The 17,385-nt window shown below is 35.6% G+C and overlaps 4 protein-coding genes across 6 annotated transcripts; 1 reads left to right on the top strand and 3 right to left on the bottom strand.

Moving 5' to 3' along the window:
* Positions 1-1,262: 1,262 nt before the first annotated feature.
* LOC148554542 (uncharacterized) lies at positions 1,263-1,800 on the bottom strand. The gene is made up of 2 exons (XM_088489973.1): positions 1,609-1,800; positions 1,263-1,535 (listed from the first exon to the last, which is right to left on the bottom strand). Exons 1-2 carry the CDS (start codon positions 1,798-1,800, stop codon positions 1,263-1,265), a joined length of 465 nt encoding a protein of 154 aa, XP_088346099.1.
* An 896-nt stretch (positions 1,801-2,696) lies between these two features.
* On the top strand, positions 2,697-5,679 carry NLA (SPX (SYG1/Pho81/XPR1) domain-containing protein). The gene is made up of 6 exons (XM_016349709.3): positions 2,697-3,234; positions 3,400-3,644; positions 3,782-4,036; positions 4,534-4,671; positions 5,073-5,131; positions 5,238-5,679. Exons 1-6 carry the CDS (start codon positions 3,057-3,059, stop codon positions 5,341-5,343), a joined length of 981 nt encoding a protein of 326 aa, XP_016205195.1. The 5' UTR covers positions 2,697-3,056; the 3' UTR covers positions 5,344-5,679.
* A 220-nt stretch (positions 5,680-5,899) lies between these two features.
* LOC107645631 (nucleolar-like protein) lies at positions 5,900-7,329 on the bottom strand. Its single transcript, XM_016349708.3, has 3 exons — positions 6,804-7,329; positions 6,405-6,526; positions 5,900-6,284 (listed from the first exon to the last, which is right to left on the bottom strand). Exons 1-3 carry the CDS (start codon positions 7,126-7,128, stop codon positions 6,168-6,170), a joined length of 564 nt encoding a protein of 187 aa, XP_016205194.1. The 5' UTR covers positions 7,129-7,329; the 3' UTR covers positions 5,900-6,167.
* A 550-nt stretch (positions 7,330-7,879) lies between these two features.
* ABCC4 (multidrug resistance-associated protein 4) lies at positions 7,880-14,873 on the bottom strand. 3 transcript variants are annotated; one of them, XM_016349705.3, is made up of 12 exons: positions 14,589-14,873; positions 11,566-13,751; positions 11,115-11,435; positions 10,935-11,021; positions 10,218-10,844; positions 9,942-10,106; positions 9,550-9,844; positions 9,252-9,466; positions 8,808-9,113; positions 8,658-8,721; positions 8,336-8,575; positions 7,880-8,241 (listed from the first exon to the last, which is right to left on the bottom strand). In XM_016349705.3, exons 2-12 carry the CDS (start codon positions 13,666-13,668, stop codon positions 8,141-8,143), a joined length of 4,524 nt encoding a protein of 1,507 aa, XP_016205191.1. In that variant the 5' UTR covers positions 13,669-13,751; positions 14,589-14,873; the 3' UTR covers positions 7,880-8,140. The 3 variants fall into 3 exon arrangements, with proteins under 3 accessions (XP_016205191.1, XP_016205192.1, XP_016205193.1); XM_016349706.3 differs by lacking the exon at positions 14,589-14,873 and adding an exon at positions 14,476-14,567; XM_016349707.3 differs by lacking the exon at positions 14,589-14,873 and adding an exon at positions 13,990-14,126.
* Positions 14,874-17,385: the final 2,512 nt, after the last annotated feature.

The raw sequence follows: 17,385 nt of genomic DNA, 5'->3' as shown, positions 1-17,385 counted from the left end.
TCTCTAGTTAGTGATTACTTTAGCTCCAAATTTGACAGATTTTCTTTATTTCTGTGTGCCTTTTTTTGTTGGTAGTAAGTTGTAGTTGTATATATATATTTTTCTTAGTTGCAAAAGAAAAAAAAAAGGGTCTTGGTCTTGGATTTTGTGGGGAACTACACGGAGAGTGAAGTTTGGTGCCTGTCCTTGTGATTTATTTGCCAGTTTGATTTAAGGCACATATTGTTGATTATATATGCTGAATTAATTCTGGACTGATTATATGATGTTAATACATTGGGCTGCTGTCTATATATGCAGAATTAATCCTGGACTGATTATATGCTGCATAATGTTCTGTCAATCTATTGTTACTCATTTATCCTGTTCTGCATAATGTTCTGTAACAGTACTGTGTAGGGACTAGTTTGATGTCACTTACATAAGTCTAGGGACTAGTTTGATGTCACTTATATAACTGTAGGGACAGTTTTATTACCCGAAAATAACTATCTGACCCCTTCTTTGGTATCTGAAACAGGGCCTTATAAATGCAGTTAAGGAGGTTTTTCCAGATGTCCATCACAGATTCTGTGTTTGGCATCTGTGGAAGAACTTCAATAAGCAATGGAAGGATCTCCAGCTTAGAGGGCTACTTTGGGATTGTGCAAGGTGTACTAGCCAAGATGGCTTCCTTGATATCATCAAAAAGATTGAAAGGGTTAATAAGGAAACTTGGGAGTATTTGAACAAGTGGCCCTATGCAAGGTGCAACACAGGGAACTGCTACAAAGCTTGCAAATTTCATGAAGTTTGTGTCCAACCCTGAATTCAAGGCACCCAGACACAAAAAATAAAGATTAAGATGATTATGTTTAGGAAAAACAGGCTGTTTTTTTTTATCTATTTTGCTGATGTTGTTTACAATGCCTAAAACATTGTCCCAGTGTTGGGAATTTTAGAATTTGAATTTTATCAGATCAATATGTCAACAACTTTGATATACTTAGTGTTTTGGCTCTATATTGTGTCTTTTTTTAGTCAAACATTACCAGTATGAATTATGAATTATGACTTTATTGAATTGAGTTTTCTCAGCCTTTTGTTTATATCGTATCCTCTGTTACAAACTTAAGAGTAGTTCAAATCATGTCCATTTCTATTTCATTGAAAAGAAGTCCAGGAACAAAAGTATGCATATAATCAAACACTTTAATTTCCATTTCTTTCAAACAAAAGGATAGGAACAAGTATATGAACAAGGAATGCATATAACATGCATGTCATTTGTTTTTTGCTAGATACAGTTGACTCTGCTGTCTATCCAGCTTTAATACAAGAACACCAATTACAATCAGCAGCATGAACACAAACATCAAAATTCCCTCCATTTTTAGAACCCTAATTTCAGCTTCTAATTTACCAAATTTCCAAGCCATCTTCATCTTCCATTCTTCATCATCAACTGAATGTCTTGTTCTATCGTCACATGGCATGGCATCTTTCAAAACTTTATCAACCCACATAAACAATTCACACCATTTCTTACCCACAGTCTGTACATCAAAGAAAATTCAATCAGCAAAATTTATATCCATAAATACAGCAATCAACAACAATAATACTTACATTGTAGTTTGGGCAACCCAGGAACGGTCTCCCTGGATTAGAATCCGTCCCTAACCACCGCAGCACCGGTCTCGACCCGCAGGCATACCATTCTGGCAAACGAGCTTCTCTGTTTCTGTTCATTCTCCTCATGATGCTTCCAAACGATCGTGGGTTGTTCGAGCTCCCAGCTGCATTACTCGTGCTAGCCATAACCTTCGGGCTTCAGAGAGGGGGAACAGAAGAACACAGCACCGATGAGGAGACAGCAGAGTGAACAATATGGCCTTCAAAAAAGGGGATTAGGATTTTAACTTCACCTGAGGGACCAAATTGAGTCGGAAGAGTTTACTCTACCACACCAGCTAGCCGTTGTGAGTCCCACATGTCACCAACGCTGCCAGCTAAGCTTTCCGGTTGCGCCACGTGTGCTGAAATTGCCGGAAGGACCATTTTGAGTCCCGGAGTGCAAGTTCGGGGATGACTCTGAGAAACTTTTAAGTTCAGGGACTACTATGAGGCTCGAGTGCAACTTCAGGGACTACATTGAGGCTTATCTCCATCCTTTCTCTGTTTTATTTATCTTACTAACAAACAATTAAAACGGTTATCTCCCCACTTTTCTCTATTTTATTTATCCATCAACTTCACGCTTCCCACTTATTCATAGAACTTGAATTTTTTATTTTTTAAATTTAAACCAATCTAATTCGATCTACAATTTAATTTAAAATTTTTTCATTACTATAAACGAGATATACAAAAAAATGAAAAAATACACGTACTTATTTGATAAACGAAATACGTGCAAAATTATTGTAAACAAGATATAAGAGAAGTATTTATTTCGATAAATATTTTTTAAATTATTTATTTCAGTAATTATTATAATTAATTTATTTATTAAAATAAAAAAATCCTATTTATGGGTGAGGAAATCACTTATGCACTACGACTTCGTCAAAAGTCAAAACTGACATGATTAAGAAAGTATTGTATAGGTAATTTGTACTAATTAAAATTTAAATTTAAATAATATTCTAATATCAAGTAGTAATTTTTTTAAAGGAACATCATTATTATTATTTTGGAAGGAGTGGTGAGTAAGTAATTCCCTCAATCTGTGAATTTAAGGGGGAAACAAAGATAAATACAAGCTGACTTTTTGTGTATATATATATATATATATATATATATATATATATATATATATAGAGAGAGAGAGAGAGAGAGAGAGAGAGAAGGAGCAAAAGCAAAGTGTCACTTTCTGAGTTTATGATTTGTACACGTTAACCACTCCAAATCGCTGCCATTGCCAACACACTCAAATCTGATATCTCAATTCAGATGCTTTTGTTGCGCTTTCACCTTCACTTTCTCATATAAGAAGCCGAACCCACGCACACCAAGACAAGGCATGCACAATACATGTTTGCAGAAAGGACGAAGAAGAAGAAGAAGAAGAGATCATGAAGTTCTGCAAGAGATACCAGGAGTACATGCAAGGCCAGGAGAAGAAGCTTCCTGTTGTTGGCTTCAAGAAGCTCAAGAAGATGTTGAAGCGCTGCTCCCGACGACACTCAACATCATCATCATCTCGATCATCTTCTTCTCTTCCACTCAACACCTGCCCAGATCAATGCCCAGGTCACTTTTCTATTCAAAATCTCTCTCTTTTTTTTCCCCTTAACTTTTGCCTTCAATTCAATCACATGCATGACCTATTCTTTGTTTTCCATACACCAAATTGATTGCATGTTGAGCTTTAGTTGTGATTATGAATTAATTGTGCTGTGAATGTTTTTCATTCAGTGTGCGATGGAACCTTCTTCCCTTCGCTTCTCACTGAAATGTCAGCCATAGTAGGCTGCTTCAACCAGCGGGCTCAGAAATTGCTGGACCTGCACCTCGCTTCTGGTTTCAGAAAGTACTTCTTCTGGTTCAAAGGCAAATCACAAGGGAGCCACAACGCTCTCATTCAAGAAGGAAAAGACCTTGTTACTTATGCACTCATAAACGCTGTTGCAATCAGAAAAATACTGAAGAAATATGATAAGGTATTGCCCTTTTTGCTTGTTATGTTTGGAGTTTGGACAATTCAGGTGAAAAATTATTATGAGGCGTGTTAATTAATTCTTTAATTTGTATATGATTATTACTTATTTAATTCAATTGTATTTGTCACTGCATGCAGGTTCATTATTCCAGGCAAGGACAAATGTTCAAGTCACAGGTCCAGAGTATGCACAAGGAAATTCTGCAAAGTCCTTGGCTTTGTGAGCTTATGGCCTTCCACATCAATCTGAGGGAAACTAAGGTCCAGTCTAGGAAGGCACATGCTTTCTTTGATGGATGTTCTCTCTCATTTAAGGATGGAAAACCAGCACTCACTTGTGAGCTACTTGATTCCATCAAAATTGATATAGACTTGACTTGTTCTATATGCCTGGTAAGTTAACTCATTATTATTTGTTGGGTGTATTGGAACTAAATTTGTGTGTTTTATTCACATACGGAGTATCTTCATTCAGATTGCAGTCCCACTGTAGTTATTTATTTATAGATTACTATTGCTTGGATGCAGTCATGCAAATAGATCTAGTCAAGTTAGAGATTGGGTCAGGATTTTAAACCGAAGGAAAAACTTTAGCTTTCACCAAAATGTAGAAGATACTACCTCAGAATTCATAAACTGTTTTCTGTATGATTTCATACTGTTTTCTGTTTTTAGAACTTTGTGAAGAAAACTAGAAAAGAATGAAAATAAAAAAACCTTTTAGCCTGGAAACGAAAAGTACTATCATTGAAAATAAGAAGTAAACAGACCCCTAATAGTATCTAATAATTTTTGAATCTATAGCTCTAAAGAATTTAACTTTCAATTTTATCTTCTGAATATTTGGAGTACATCAACAATATTGATCCCCTCTTGTTCCTCAATGACAGGACACAGTGTTTGATCCAGTTTCTCTAACCTGTGGCCACATATTCTGCTATATTTGTGCTTGCTCTGCTGCATCAGTATCTATTGTTGATGGAATTAAGGCATCCGATTCTAAGAAAAAATGTCCTTTGTGCCGAGAGGTAACCCCCTTATCAGATATCATATTTGTATTGCAATTTGCAAGCTCTCCTGCAACTCCTTTGCTTGGAATGAAATGTAAAACCGAGTGTCCGTTCTGATTATTGCATCCAAAACTTATGTTTAAGAGGTGCAATGGATACTCAACCATGATTTAATGGACTATGAAACACATTGTAATATCAAACACACATGATAAGGATGTTATTCCATGCTTCATTTGCCTTTAGGCGGAAAAGCATTTTTTTTATCTGATGAATTGAGTTTCATTGTTCTTTCTTGTCAAGGTTTCTATGGCTTTTGATATCGTGAGCAACTAAGTCAACCACTTTTTTGGATAATAGATTAGATGTCTGTTACACTGACAATAGAGCTTATGCTAAGATTTCTTTTCATATTGCAGAGTGGAGTGTATGAAGAAGCTGTGCGCTTGGAAGAACTAAATATACTGTTGGGCCGAAAGTATGATCCTATTTGTTCCATTATTAAAGTTTAAATTTTGGAGGAGTGCTTACAGTGTATCCTTTGTAACTCTATTAATAAGCTAATGTTTGAAATACTTGTACAGCTGCCAGAAATACTGGGAGGAAAGGGCTCAATCAGAAAGGGTAGAGAGGCTTAAACAGATAAAGGAACACTGGGAATCGCAATGCAGGTTATTCGTAGGTGTCTAAGCAAAACGAGTCAAGAAGCCATCTCAGTTTCTGCGGTCAAAGCTTAAATGTGAATACACATTTGTTGATATATGGTTTGTGTATAACATTCTGTATCGTGTTTGTTAAAACCGCTTGTAAGCTGGTGTTACTTCTCAAGAAGGGGTTCTTTGTCAGTATCACTAATAAGAAAGGGGTGTTTCCTTGTGACATAAATTTTCAAGCAAAAAAACGGGAATTCAGTTATGAGATAGAAGCCGATTCCCTTTTTCTCTTTGTTTCTTTTCTGTCCGTAAATTGTATAAGAAGCTGTAGCCTAACTGGATATTGGATAAGATAATAACCAGTCTTCGTAAATAGTTTCGTGCATAATCAATTTCCGTGATTCACGGGCAATTACATGAATGCTACCTTGAAAACTCTGTATATGAATATGAGGGAAGCAAAGAAAGGGACATGCACCAAAACATAAATTTTGCTTTCCTTCGCGCATAATCCTTTTCTCTTTTGTTCACACTCGATGATAGGACGAGAGACAGAACAAGGTGATATTTAACATCAAACAATAACAGCAGCCTTTCATGTCGAGTCATTAGATATCATTAGTGAAGAATTTAATAGTTCACATAAGGTCTCAATGATCAAACTCGTTTTAAAGCAACTTTTACACCCATATACCATGAATAAATTTGCAAGCAGTAACAGGATTTCCTAATGATCAAACTTGTTTCGTTTCGAAGTGTGTCAGTAAGTACATGTAATGTAAAAGATGAAAAATACATCCTCAGTGTCGCAAAATTACCAACATCCATAGATCAAAATTACAACCTTCAGTATGGCATATTTCACTTGCTCAAAATAAGGGGATTCTTGTTTTTATGCATATGATACCTCTTGCATAGCTTCTCTAAAGTTGCAACTGAATGCTGCATGGGGTTTAGCTTTATATCCATGAGCATACTCTGCAAAAAAGATGACACACATATAAGCACCCATCTCACAATTTTTTGTAACCACAAACATGTAATTTAAGCATTAATCTCATAATTTGAGAGTCCTGAAAATACAAAGCAATATCAAACCTTGTAATCATCTCCATATTTATCAACCAGCCGGCTGATATGAACGCGCTGAATCGCAGTCAAAGGTTGAGGAAGAGCACCCCTACCATCTCTCCTCTTCTTTCCTAGAGCTGACTTCAAATCTACATGAACCAAAAAGATATATAAAAAAGACCCATCTTCCTAAGTGAAAATTAAAATACGTGTTACATGTACCTTGATAAAAGAAATTTAGACTAATATAAATGCCCTGGGTATTATTGGAACAAAACTATCAATCAAGGGTTCAAGGCTCAATTACAAGAACTAGCTAAACTAATTAACATTTCATAATTTATTAGAGAAGGAAGCCAATTAATTAAAGCACATCAGAGCTAAAAAATCAGAAGAAAATTCAAAGATAGAAAGGGAGTGAGTTACCGTCTTCTTCGAGGTCACTGCCGGAATCGTCAAGGGCGGAGTAGTCGTCGCCGGGGGGAGGTGGATCCTGAAGCGACTCGGTGTCGACGAGTTGGGGAGTGCGATATTCGGTGCTGAGCAAATTAGGGTTGGAGACGACACCGAAGGACTTGTAGTTCTGAGTTACAGTTCCCTGGTCGTCCCAGGTGGGGTCGAGGTCTGCCACTGACTCTGCCAGCTTCGATGGAACGGAAAACGCCGGCTTGAAAACCCGCGGTTTCTTCTTCGGCAACCCTATTCTAACCTTCGTACGAGATTGCTTGTACTTTCTTCGCGACCTTCCCATCCTCTCTCTTTTTCTCCGTCAGTGAAGTGTGAACTAGATTTGATGAAGAACCACAAATTTGGGTGCAGCTTACGGAGGAAGGTGCAAGGCAAGGGTTTATCGCGATGTGAGGGGTTTAGGGCACACGTGTATCAAAATTCCATTTTGATTTTCAGATATCAAAACGGTGTCGTTCGCTCAGAAGTTCCACGCTATAGCATTATTTAGCATCAATAAATGGTTCATATTTTTCTTGTCATCTAATTTGGAAACTAATATCTCTTTAATTTTTCTTTTCTTTTTTTGAATATAAGAGTTTAATTTTAATATTCCAATACACGACCATCTAATCATAATCTAATTTCACTTGTTTAGATAATTTTTTAAGTAATTTTTTTTTTGTGATATGATAATCCATGATTGAATATATGTATAAAAACTCCATTCCACAAACATGGTACATGAAAATTAAATTTTAAGTCTAATTAGAAAATTAATTTTTTTAATCAACAAAAAATCAAAACATTTATTGTGTGCTGTGATCCTCTCATTACATATGATTGAAGGCACATGATTAGCGAAAAAGAAATAAGCAAATTTGCTAGATGAGTATGCTTCAATATGGTGTCATTTGCCTGAAAAAGATTAGTAGTATTTTTGTGCCTGGATTCCATTGTATTTAGTTACATCAAAATGCACATTTTCTCAATTTTTAGAAGTATTTAAAGCAAGAGGTATGCTTGCTAAATGAACATAACATGATAACAATCGGTTTTATTGTGGAGTCGTCATATTAATAAATTGAAAGTTCCATTCAACATCATCAATGGTACTAGTCATCAGAATATGCCACCTATTACTACCTGATACAATTTTGCAAAATATTGAATAAATCTCCACATGCCTTTTGCCAATTTTCTGTGGCAAAAAAGAATTACCCATTTCCTTCACATGGTTCTTCCCATGTTCAACCAAAAGAATTATCCATACTTTTTTATTTTGAGGCCAAACATATATATGAGAGGTGGTTTTCTTATAGTCCTGTGGAACGGCTAGCATACTCGTGAACCAATGCTCCAAACAGAGATGGCCTTTGAAGCAAGTTTGAAGGCTTATCAAATTCTTTTGCTCTCCCTATCACAAGCATAACATGAACAACATTAAGACTATAGTACATTAACATAAAGGTCCAAGATGAAGGAATCAAAGAGAGTGCATATTTTGATACCTGCATCTACAACTAAAACTCTATCACAGTCCATGACTGTAGGTATTCTGTGAGCAATGCTGATGATGGTACATGCTGCAAAGTCCTCTCTTATGATCTTCTGAATCACACCATCAGTTTGCGAATCAACAGAAGCCGTTGCTTCGTCCATAAACAAGAGCCGGCTTTGCTTAAGCATAACTCGCCCCAAACAAAGCAACTGCCTCTGCCCCACACTCCAATTCTCTCCATTATCTACCACTGATAGGTCAAGAACAAGAGCATTATTCCCATTAGTACAAATGTAAAATGATGAATTTCAAGCAGTTCAAGCAAAATGTACCTAAAGAGTCAAGCTTTTCAGGCTTAGCAGACACTGCCTCTTTTAGTTGACACCTTTCCAAACTCTACAACAATATAGAAACTTAGTTTAACATGAATTTTAGGCCACATAAGGATAGAACCAAACCAGACATAATGGTGTGTGTTTTACCTTCCATATATCTTCATCTGTGTACTGTCCAGTTGGATCAATATTGCTTCTGACAGTTCCTTCGAAAAGGACAGGCTCCTGAGGGATGATACCAAAGCGAGATCTAAGATCATGAAGCCCCAACACTGATATGTCAATGCCATCAATAATTATTTTGCCTCCTGAAGGTTCCACCAGCCTGAAGAAAACTTGAATCAGAGTTGATTTTCCACTTCCAGTGCGGCCTACAACACCAATCTTTTCTCCTCCATAAATGCTTAAAGTAATGCCCTTGAGAACTAGAGGAGTGTTCGGACGATACCGGACCTGTTTTCCAAAAGTTCAGTCATCACAACAAAGTACAATCAGTGTTGATCAATGCATAGGGAAGAAAACTAGAATGCAACATATTTCATTTCATCATAGGATATATTAATCAATTTGGCTAAAATTCTTGTTTGTTACCTGCAAGTCTTTAATATCAACATTGCCTTGACCTGGCCAATTTGAAGGAGGCAAACGATCCTTAATAATCCATGCCGGTTCTGATGGAATATTTGTAAACTGTTTTATCCTCTCAACAGATACCATTTTGTTCTCAATGAAGCAGCTCATGTACACAGCCCAGAACAAGACAGCATTCAATGACAAACCATAAGAAAGAGATAAACCAACATTTTCTACATGAAACAGAAAAATGCAGTTAGTTTTTATGTCAAGGGTCACCAAAAGGCAAAATGAACTTTAAGAGGTTTTGGCTTACCTGGCTTTATGATATTGCTTGGTAAGAGGATCATGAACATGGCTGAAATGCAGAAAACCAAGCTTCCAAGCAATTCTAAGCGGAATCCCAACCACTCATTGGAACTATAGTTGTGGAAATCCATTCTTAAATTAGCATTCACCCTTTTAACATTCTCTTCGGTGAATCTCTTCTGCTTTCTGAATGCTCGGACTGTCATGACCCCTGAAATGCTTTCCGAGAAGTGATGAATAACAGGTGCTTTGGTAATTTGATCCAGTCGAGTTAACTCGCGAGATGAAGCAAGAAAATAACCCTGTAAGGCCCCAGAAAAAAAAATGGAAAATGTTAACAAGATATGCATGTTAGTCAATGCAATGTAAGCCAACAAAACAAGGTAATTATATTCATACCCGGTACCATATGTTCAACCAAACAAGAGGAATCAACAAGAATGCTGTTGGCCATGAATTTTGACAGGTGATGATGAAGATGCTGAGCACTGTAATGTACATGGCAATGACAATTCCAAGAAACAAGGGAAGAAGAACATCAACATTGGTCTGATCAGTGGATGCCTGCAGAAGTTGAACAAAAAGAAATTAAAATTGTTACCATAACTTATAAGCATGTGCTTGCTTAACAATTTAAGATAAATAACCTATGTAATTTGGTGCTGAAGTTCTTACCCTACTAAGAATTCTTCCTGATGGTGTAGTGTCAAAGAAAGACATGGGTGCATGAAGGATGCTGTGAAGAATTTGAGTGAAGAAAAGTTGTGCCGTCTTTAGCCCCATGAATGTGTATGAGTAGGATCTTATAACTACCAAAAAAACTGAAACAAGAGAGATGATTGCATAGATGGAAATAAACAGAGAAGGGTTGAACACTTGAGCACGTTCTTCTGATGTTTCATATGCTAGCCAATAATCACTTGCCATCAAAGATGCTTGCCATAGCAAAGAAAGAATCAATATTCCTGTAATGCCCCACCACCCAAAAGCCTCAGTGCAGTAGAGTTTGTACATATGCAAGCTAACTTTGCCTGTTTCCCTTTCCTCTTCTTTTATCAGTTTAGAACTTTCATTGCCAGACTTTGGCTGATCAAGAGAATTGCTCTCACCATTGGCTCCTCTGTGACCAGAAGGTGTTGGAGATTTCGATGGACTATTCAGGCTTTCGCCGACAGTAGTTGAGCCTTGCTCTACTATTTCCATGGAGGTTTCGTGTGCAACAACCAAAGCTTTGAAATCCAGTCCAGAATCAAGTATATCATCATACTTTCCTGCTTGGACTATCATTCCATCTTTCATGACCTTTAACAAGCATTTGGATCACTCTCGAAGTCAAATCAAGATTCAAAACAGATGCAATGGAACATTAATGGATGCAAAGAAGAGACTCACCAATATAAGATCCACATTATGTAGAAAATCTACTTGGTGTGTTACAAGGACTACAGTCTTGCCTTTTAAAGCCCCCCTCACACATTCCTGAATAAAAGACAACCATTGAAGTGGGATTAAGATAAAATCTTAATTAACAAAGAATATTTCAATACAACAAAAACATTACTAAATAACTACCTTAAATATTTCAGAACCAGTGTGAGCATCAACAGCACTAAAGACATCATCAAGAAGATAGATATCACAGTCTTGGTACACAGCCCTGGCGAGTTGTATGCGCTGCTTCTGTCCACCACTGAGGTTGATGCCACGCTCTCCAATCTCAGTCTGATCCCCAAACTCCATCATTTCCAAATCTTTCTCCAAGCAACAAACCCTGATGACTTCATTGTACTTTTGTCTGTTCATTGGCATACCAAAGAGAATGTTTTCCTCAATGGTCCCATTCTGAATCCAAGATGTCTGTGCAACATAAGCAGTACTTCCACAAACCCGAACCTGCAACACCAACATAGCATTACAATTTGACACATGTGAGGTTGGCTACATAGATCAGATAATGAAAAAAAAAAACATAAGATAATAGAAAATGCCTACAAATTTCTCAACCCTCAACTAGAAATCATACCTTTCCAGAAACTTTGCGCATTTCACCAAGAATTGATGCCAAGAGAGATGACTTTCCAGACCCTACAGTCCCAACAATTGCTGTAAGATCCCCTTTTCTGATCTCCAAATTGATATCCTTCAAGTCATGCTGTAGGCTGTCATCATCCCAGCTGAAGGTCCCATCACAGACCTCAACAGCAGTGTGTCCACTGCAGCCTTCCTCTCTTTCGACCGAATCATTCGACAATTCCCTGCTCAACATGTATCTGTCTAGCCTTCCCAGTGATATCATTGCTTGTGAAAGAGATATCATGGACTGTGGAAACGTCCTAATTGGTTCCTGCAAGATCTTAAATATTGTTGTTGTGGTGAAAACTGTGGCTGCGTCGAGGCGAACTCCAAGCAAAATAGCTGTGCCAAATGTCAGAGTTGATATCAGCAATGGTGTGCTCCACATCACAACAATGTTGCCACAAATCGAGAACATGAACTTGGACAACCACTCAAACTCTGACTCACGGAACCCCATGATTCTCCCATTGAAATGCTCCTCCCAAGCCTGGAACTTGATCACACGCATGTAGTTAAGCATCTCATTCATTGCTTTCATTCTCGAGTCGCGATTCTTCATCACATTGAATTGAAAACGGTTGTTTCTCTTTGTGCCAACCACAACAAATGCAAGAACACCAAGAAGACCAAGTAAGGCTGTAACTACAGAGGCACCCAAAGCATTATAAAGTAGAAACAAGGCAACAGTGACTTGAAGCGGAGTCACCCACACGGAATGCAACTGAAGCATCATATCAGAGAGTTGTTGAGCATCAACAGCCATGTAATTCACAATAGTCCCAACACCATGATCTTGCCTTGAGGAGCAAGAAAGCTTGAGGCCCTTCTTGTACAGAGAAGTGATGAGTGTGCATCGGATAAGCATCCCAAGCTTCTGAGAATTGAAGTTGAAATGATGAGTGGTTAAAACTTCCACAAACTTAGCAACAAGGAGGATCAACACTAGGTAGTACCCTTCATAAACAGAACTTCTCTTCCCTGAAGTGAAATCAACAAAGCTTTGTATGAGAATTGGACCCACAAACATGACACAGACCCTAACAACAGCAAGGAATGCGGTGAAGGCCAATTCCCTCCAGAAGCACCGGATCAATGTGACTCGAACCGGATGCTTCGTCCTTTCATTTGATTTTGGCCATTTTGATTCAAAGATAACAGACATCCTCTCAGCTCTATGCTCAGGTGAAAGGGTTGGAATCTCATCAATCTTCAATGGGGACTTGTACCCTTTACTCAACAAGGGGTTTATCCAAATCCAAAATGCCTTGGATACTATAGAAGCCGAAGCAAATTCAGTGACTCTAGATTTTTCCAGAGTATCATCATATAGCTTAGTTTCCTCATCAATAAGTGGTTGTATTTCCTCATTGGACATAATGCCAGTGGACCCTTTGACTGCGACAAAGAGAAGAAACAGCGACAGAGGCAGGGATATGAAAGAAGCTATGTCATCCACCTTGAAGATGAACTCTTTGGTTCCATCCACATCCACAGAGACCAAACGTATAATCCCAGAAGCCACAAACAAGCAAGTAATAATAAAATACACAATCCAATAAAATCGAAGTGTAAGAGGATGAGTTACAGCTTGGAATCTTTTCTCATGGATGATTAACACTGCAAGTATTAATTGTGTTATGGCCTGGACTAACCAAAACATTCCATCAACTTGCTTCCATGGAATCTCAGTTGAACTGGTAAATACCAGAACACAAGCAATGGTGTACAATAAGGCCAGAACAGAAGTTGCAGCTAAAGTTAGCTTAAACCATATGGTTACTGAGACAAAGGGTCTGTTATTATTTCTGATAAGTGGCTTGTTGAGTCCATTGGTGGAGGAGGAGCCATTGGAGGTGAACCTAGAATAGAGCTTGATCACGGCAAACACAAAGAGAATGAGCAAGAGTAAGACATCAATGGCAGATAGCATAGCTCTCTGAGGACATGGAGACAGGAAAATGAATCTCAGCCATTGAGGTAGAGTGTCTCCTGAGGTTGGAGATGCACACGAGAGAGAAGTGATCCATGGTGCAGTTGTTGCGGATGACATGTTCTATGCAAAATCTGAAGAAACTTAGAACTAATGAGTCCTTTCCTCTCTACTATGTTATAATATGTTTGATTCTCATCAACCTAGGACCACAGAACAAATAATCATAGTTATTTATTGCACTAATTAATCCTACTATGACATAAACGGCTCAAAAGTGCTGCAAATTTATAGCAATAATAAATATTCTGATCAACAATTTAAAGGGATTCTTAAATATATGCAGAGAAATCAGAGATCATGGTTAAAGTGGGGGGAAAAGTAGTAAGAAATCCGAATTGGAAATAGAAAAAAAGGTATAGGAATAATAATAATGATTACCAAAGAGTCTTGCACGACAGAACCAACAACTTTTTAGGAATGGAAAATCAACTTAAACAGCAAAACCATTATTTGATCAACACGTGAAACAAAGCACCTTTTTGTTCAACCAAACAAAAGGCATTTTTTAACAAACTTCAAAACACCTGGATTTTCCAAAAACCGAGATCCTAAAGTACTAAAAAGTAAAAACCAAAGAGGGGAAAACAAAAACAGTGGTCCCCCAAACTTTGCTTCCTTCCCCAGCTGTGATCCACAAGAACTTCGTTTTGTCTTGGAGTGACTCGTGCTACACGAGTTCACTGAGTAGCCTACCACAAAATAATGGTGATTGCTGAGGCTCAAGTCGGTTTATTTGCACCAGCACCAGTAAGTCAGTAACTAACAATAACTACTACCCGACTCAGTTGTACTTTTTAAATTATGTCTTTTAGGAACACAACGGAATCGTTGTGAGAGGGAGCATACAGTGTTTGAATAACTTACATTACATATGAAAAGAACAACGAGGAAGCTTCTGGAAGATCCAGCACATAAGTCAAAAGAAAAGCAAATAAAGGAAGCAGCTTTGAATGAATGAAAGGGAAGCATATTTATACCTGAGGGAACTAGCAAGTAATAAATAAGCAGAAAGGGATGGAAGAAGAGTTCTCTTAATTGAAACGGTTCGGTTAGGATCCAGTAACTGTGTCTGTGGCTATGGAGGAACTACGTGGAAAAATTGTTCTCTCTAACACCACTTTCACCTTCACCACCTTCACGTGCTGAACCTTCATTAATCATTATTGCTTCTGCCAAACTGCAACATATTTAAATTGCTTCTCCACGCAACTAATTAATACACCTTCTAGACAAAATTCTCATACCACAATAATAACGGGGGAAAGATTTATAAAACTATAAAATAAAAGGTTAATTATTATGTAAACTTAAATATATCAGTAGAATGTATATGTTAATTAAAATTACTAGTTAATATAAATAAAAATTGTTGGCCACTAATTTTTAAAATTTCTTTATTTTGAGGAGAGCTAATTTGACAATAAGATATTCTACGAATGGACCTAATACATTGATATTTGACATCCAATTACTATTTGGCATGGATCATCCGCTCGCTAAGAATGTCACACTCACAAAGTGGAGCCACATACAACGTTCTCTTTTTCTTTTTCTTTTTTGTTTTTCTGTGATTTAGGAACTCTTCAAAACTTAAACTTGGTGTCATTGTTTCCACACATTTGGGAAAATGTTTACTTTTATTGTGAGAAATCTTTTTCTTTTTATTGGTTTTAGAGAAACTTTACAAAATTTAAAGTTGGTATTCTTTATAATAATTAGGGTCCGTTTGGAACTTCAAAAGTAACTTTTTTTTTTATTTTTGACTTATGAAAAATAGTAATATTAATGTCTGGTACAATTTTTAAAATCAAATTACGGCTTTTTAAGAAGCTATTTAGAAGCTTATATAGAAGTTAAAAAAATGATTTCTCTCATAATACTCCTACTTTTTATCATATTTCTATAAAATAAGCACTTTTAAAGCTAAAAATCTAAACACAAAATAACTTATTTATAAGCTATTTTTAATATAATCATTTATTATTTAAGTTATTTTTTCAAAAAGAACTTAATTAAACTGTTTCTCCAAACTGGATCTTAGTCTGAAAGGTGAAAACAATTATCAAACTTAAGGGATGTGAATTGAATACTTATTTGATATTATTTGATTTTTTTTTTATCACAAGAAATTATTGATATACAATTTGATTTAATGACCATAAATATAATATACTGTTGATAAAATAAAAATTTGGACGCAAGATTTTAAATTAGGTGACGGAAAGGAGTGTGTATACAAAGTTACAAACTTTGTTGGAAGAATCGAGAGGAGAAATATTGGTATTATTCTATTCCATAATATTAGCACCAACTAAAATTTAATGATAACACCAATTCTCTTATGCCAATGAGTAATAACTTAAATGGCATAGTCTCTCCATACTCAATTAAAATATTGCGGATTTGAGTCTCATATCTTTGGTGTATATATATAAAATAAAAAAAAAAAAACCAATTCCCTTATATATAATATATGAATAAATCCGAGACTTGGAACTCATCATAGTCGTAATTAAATATCAGCAAAGAACAGAAAGATATTTGATATACATGCTGCAAGTTCATCAAAGTACGTAATTAGCGAAAAGTTAAGAATGAATGAGTCATAAATCATAATACACGATGGAGTGACGGCCACCCCTTTGGCATGGAGCGTTTGGAGATTCTTACACCCTTGTTAGTTGTCAAAAAGTTGGGTATGTTTCGTTCAACTGTACAAATACGAATGTTTTTTAAATAAAAACAATAAATCATACTTTCCGTTGGTACTTAATAGGGTTAATAGTGAAATTCGTTCTTAAGAGATTATCTATTTTTTAAATTAGTCTTCAAAATTTTTTTAATCATATTAGTCACTAAAAAATAAAATGTAAGTCAAATAAGTCTTTTCGTTAGATGATGATGTGGTAGGTTAATATCACGTGTCATAAGATGATTGGTCGACGTGTTAGGTCAGTGACACCTAACACACCACATGTCACTTGACATATAAAAAGTTATTTATAATCAATTCCTAAAAGTCCTAAAATTTTAAAAATTAATCAAATTAGTCCTTATATAAATTTTTTTATTTTTTCTTCACAATATTAAATTTGAAATCTTTTTTCATAGTACTAATTTTAATATTATCTTTTAGACCTTAATAAACAATATTCCCTTTACATAAAATAATAAAAATAATTAAATTATTATAAAATTATTTTGTCATTTGTATTTTAAAATTTTACATTTTTAAATTATAATTTTTTATAGTAAAATTTATTTATTTAAACGAATTTATCAAATTATTGTTGATTATATATTAAAAAATTTAATATTTTAAATCTCACTAAATAATATAGTAGTTATTTTAAAATTTAAATTTTTAAAATTTTTTAAAATGATAACTTTTATTATTGTGTAATTTAAATGGTAGAACTCGTCAACTCGATAATTGAAAAACCAATTTGTGGGATTACTTGTTGAATCTTAATATTTTAATATAATTTTTTTAAATAACTACTATATTTATTCAATGAGATCTAAAAGCTCAAAACATTTAAAATAACTACTATATTAGTGAAATCCAAAATATTAAAACTCTTAGTTTATAACTAATTTTAATATTTTGGATTTTACTAAATAAATATAGTAGTTATTTTAAATATTTTATCCTTTTAGATCTTACTAAATAAATATAGTTATTTTAAAAAAAAAACTATATTAAAATAGTAAGATTTAACAAGTGATCCACTAATTGGTTTTTCAATTATTGAGTTTTACCATATAAATTAA

The sequence above is a fragment of the Arachis ipaensis genome, chromosome B6 (genome assembly GCF_059453495.1).
Source record: "Arachis ipaensis isolate K30076 ecotype BB chromosome B6, ASM5945349v1, whole genome shotgun sequence".
Lineage (NCBI taxonomy): Eukaryota > Viridiplantae > Streptophyta > Magnoliopsida > Fabales > Fabaceae > Arachis > Arachis ipaensis.
Note: the sequence above shows the minus strand (reverse complement) of the source record. Positions and strands in the feature narration are given on the sequence as shown.

Bases quoted from the DNA above. Each gene is read 5' to 3' on its own strand.
- NLA (XM_016349709.3), top strand. From the start codon at position 3,057: ATGAAGTTCTGCAAGAGATACCAGGAGTACATGCAAGGCCAGGAGAAG. The intron at 4,672-5,072 runs GTAACCCCCTTA...TTCATATTGCAG, and splicing joins AATGTCCTTTGTGCCGAGAG to AGTGGAGTGTATGAAGAAGC. The intron at 5,132-5,237 runs GTATGATCCTAT...ATACTTGTACAG, and splicing joins AATATACTGTTGGGCCGAAA to CTGCCAGAAATACTGGGAGG.
- ABCC4 (XM_016349705.3), bottom strand. From the start codon at position 13,668: ATGTCATCCGCAACAACTGCACCATGGATCACTTCTCTCTCGTGTGCA. The intron at 9,114-9,251 runs GTAACAAACAAG...TTTGGAAAACAG, and splicing joins TTGATATTAAAGACTTGCAG to GTCCGGTATCGTCCGAACAC. The intron at 8,576-8,657 runs GTACATTTTGCT...TTGACCTATCAG, and splicing joins TGAAAAGCTTGACTCTTTAG to TGGTAGATAATGGAGAGAAT.
- LOC107645631 (XM_016349708.3), bottom strand. From the start codon at position 7,128: ATGGGAAGGTCGCGAAGAAAGTACAAGCAATCTCGTACGAAGGTTAGA. The intron at 6,527-6,803 runs GTAACTCACTCC...TGGTTCATGTAG, and splicing joins CAGTGACCTCGAAGAAGACG to ATTTGAAGTCAGCTCTAGGA. The intron at 6,285-6,404 runs GTTTGATATTGC...TCTTTTTTGCAG, and splicing joins AATATGGAGATGATTACAAG to AGTATGCTCATGGATATAAA.
- LOC148554542 (XM_088489973.1), bottom strand. From the start codon at position 1,800: ATGGCTAGCACGAGTAATGCAGCTGGGAGCTCGAACAACCCACGATCG. The intron at 1,536-1,608 runs GTAAGTATTATT...TTTGATGTACAG, and splicing joins TGGGTTGCCCAAACTACAAT to ACTGTGGGTAAGAAATGGTG.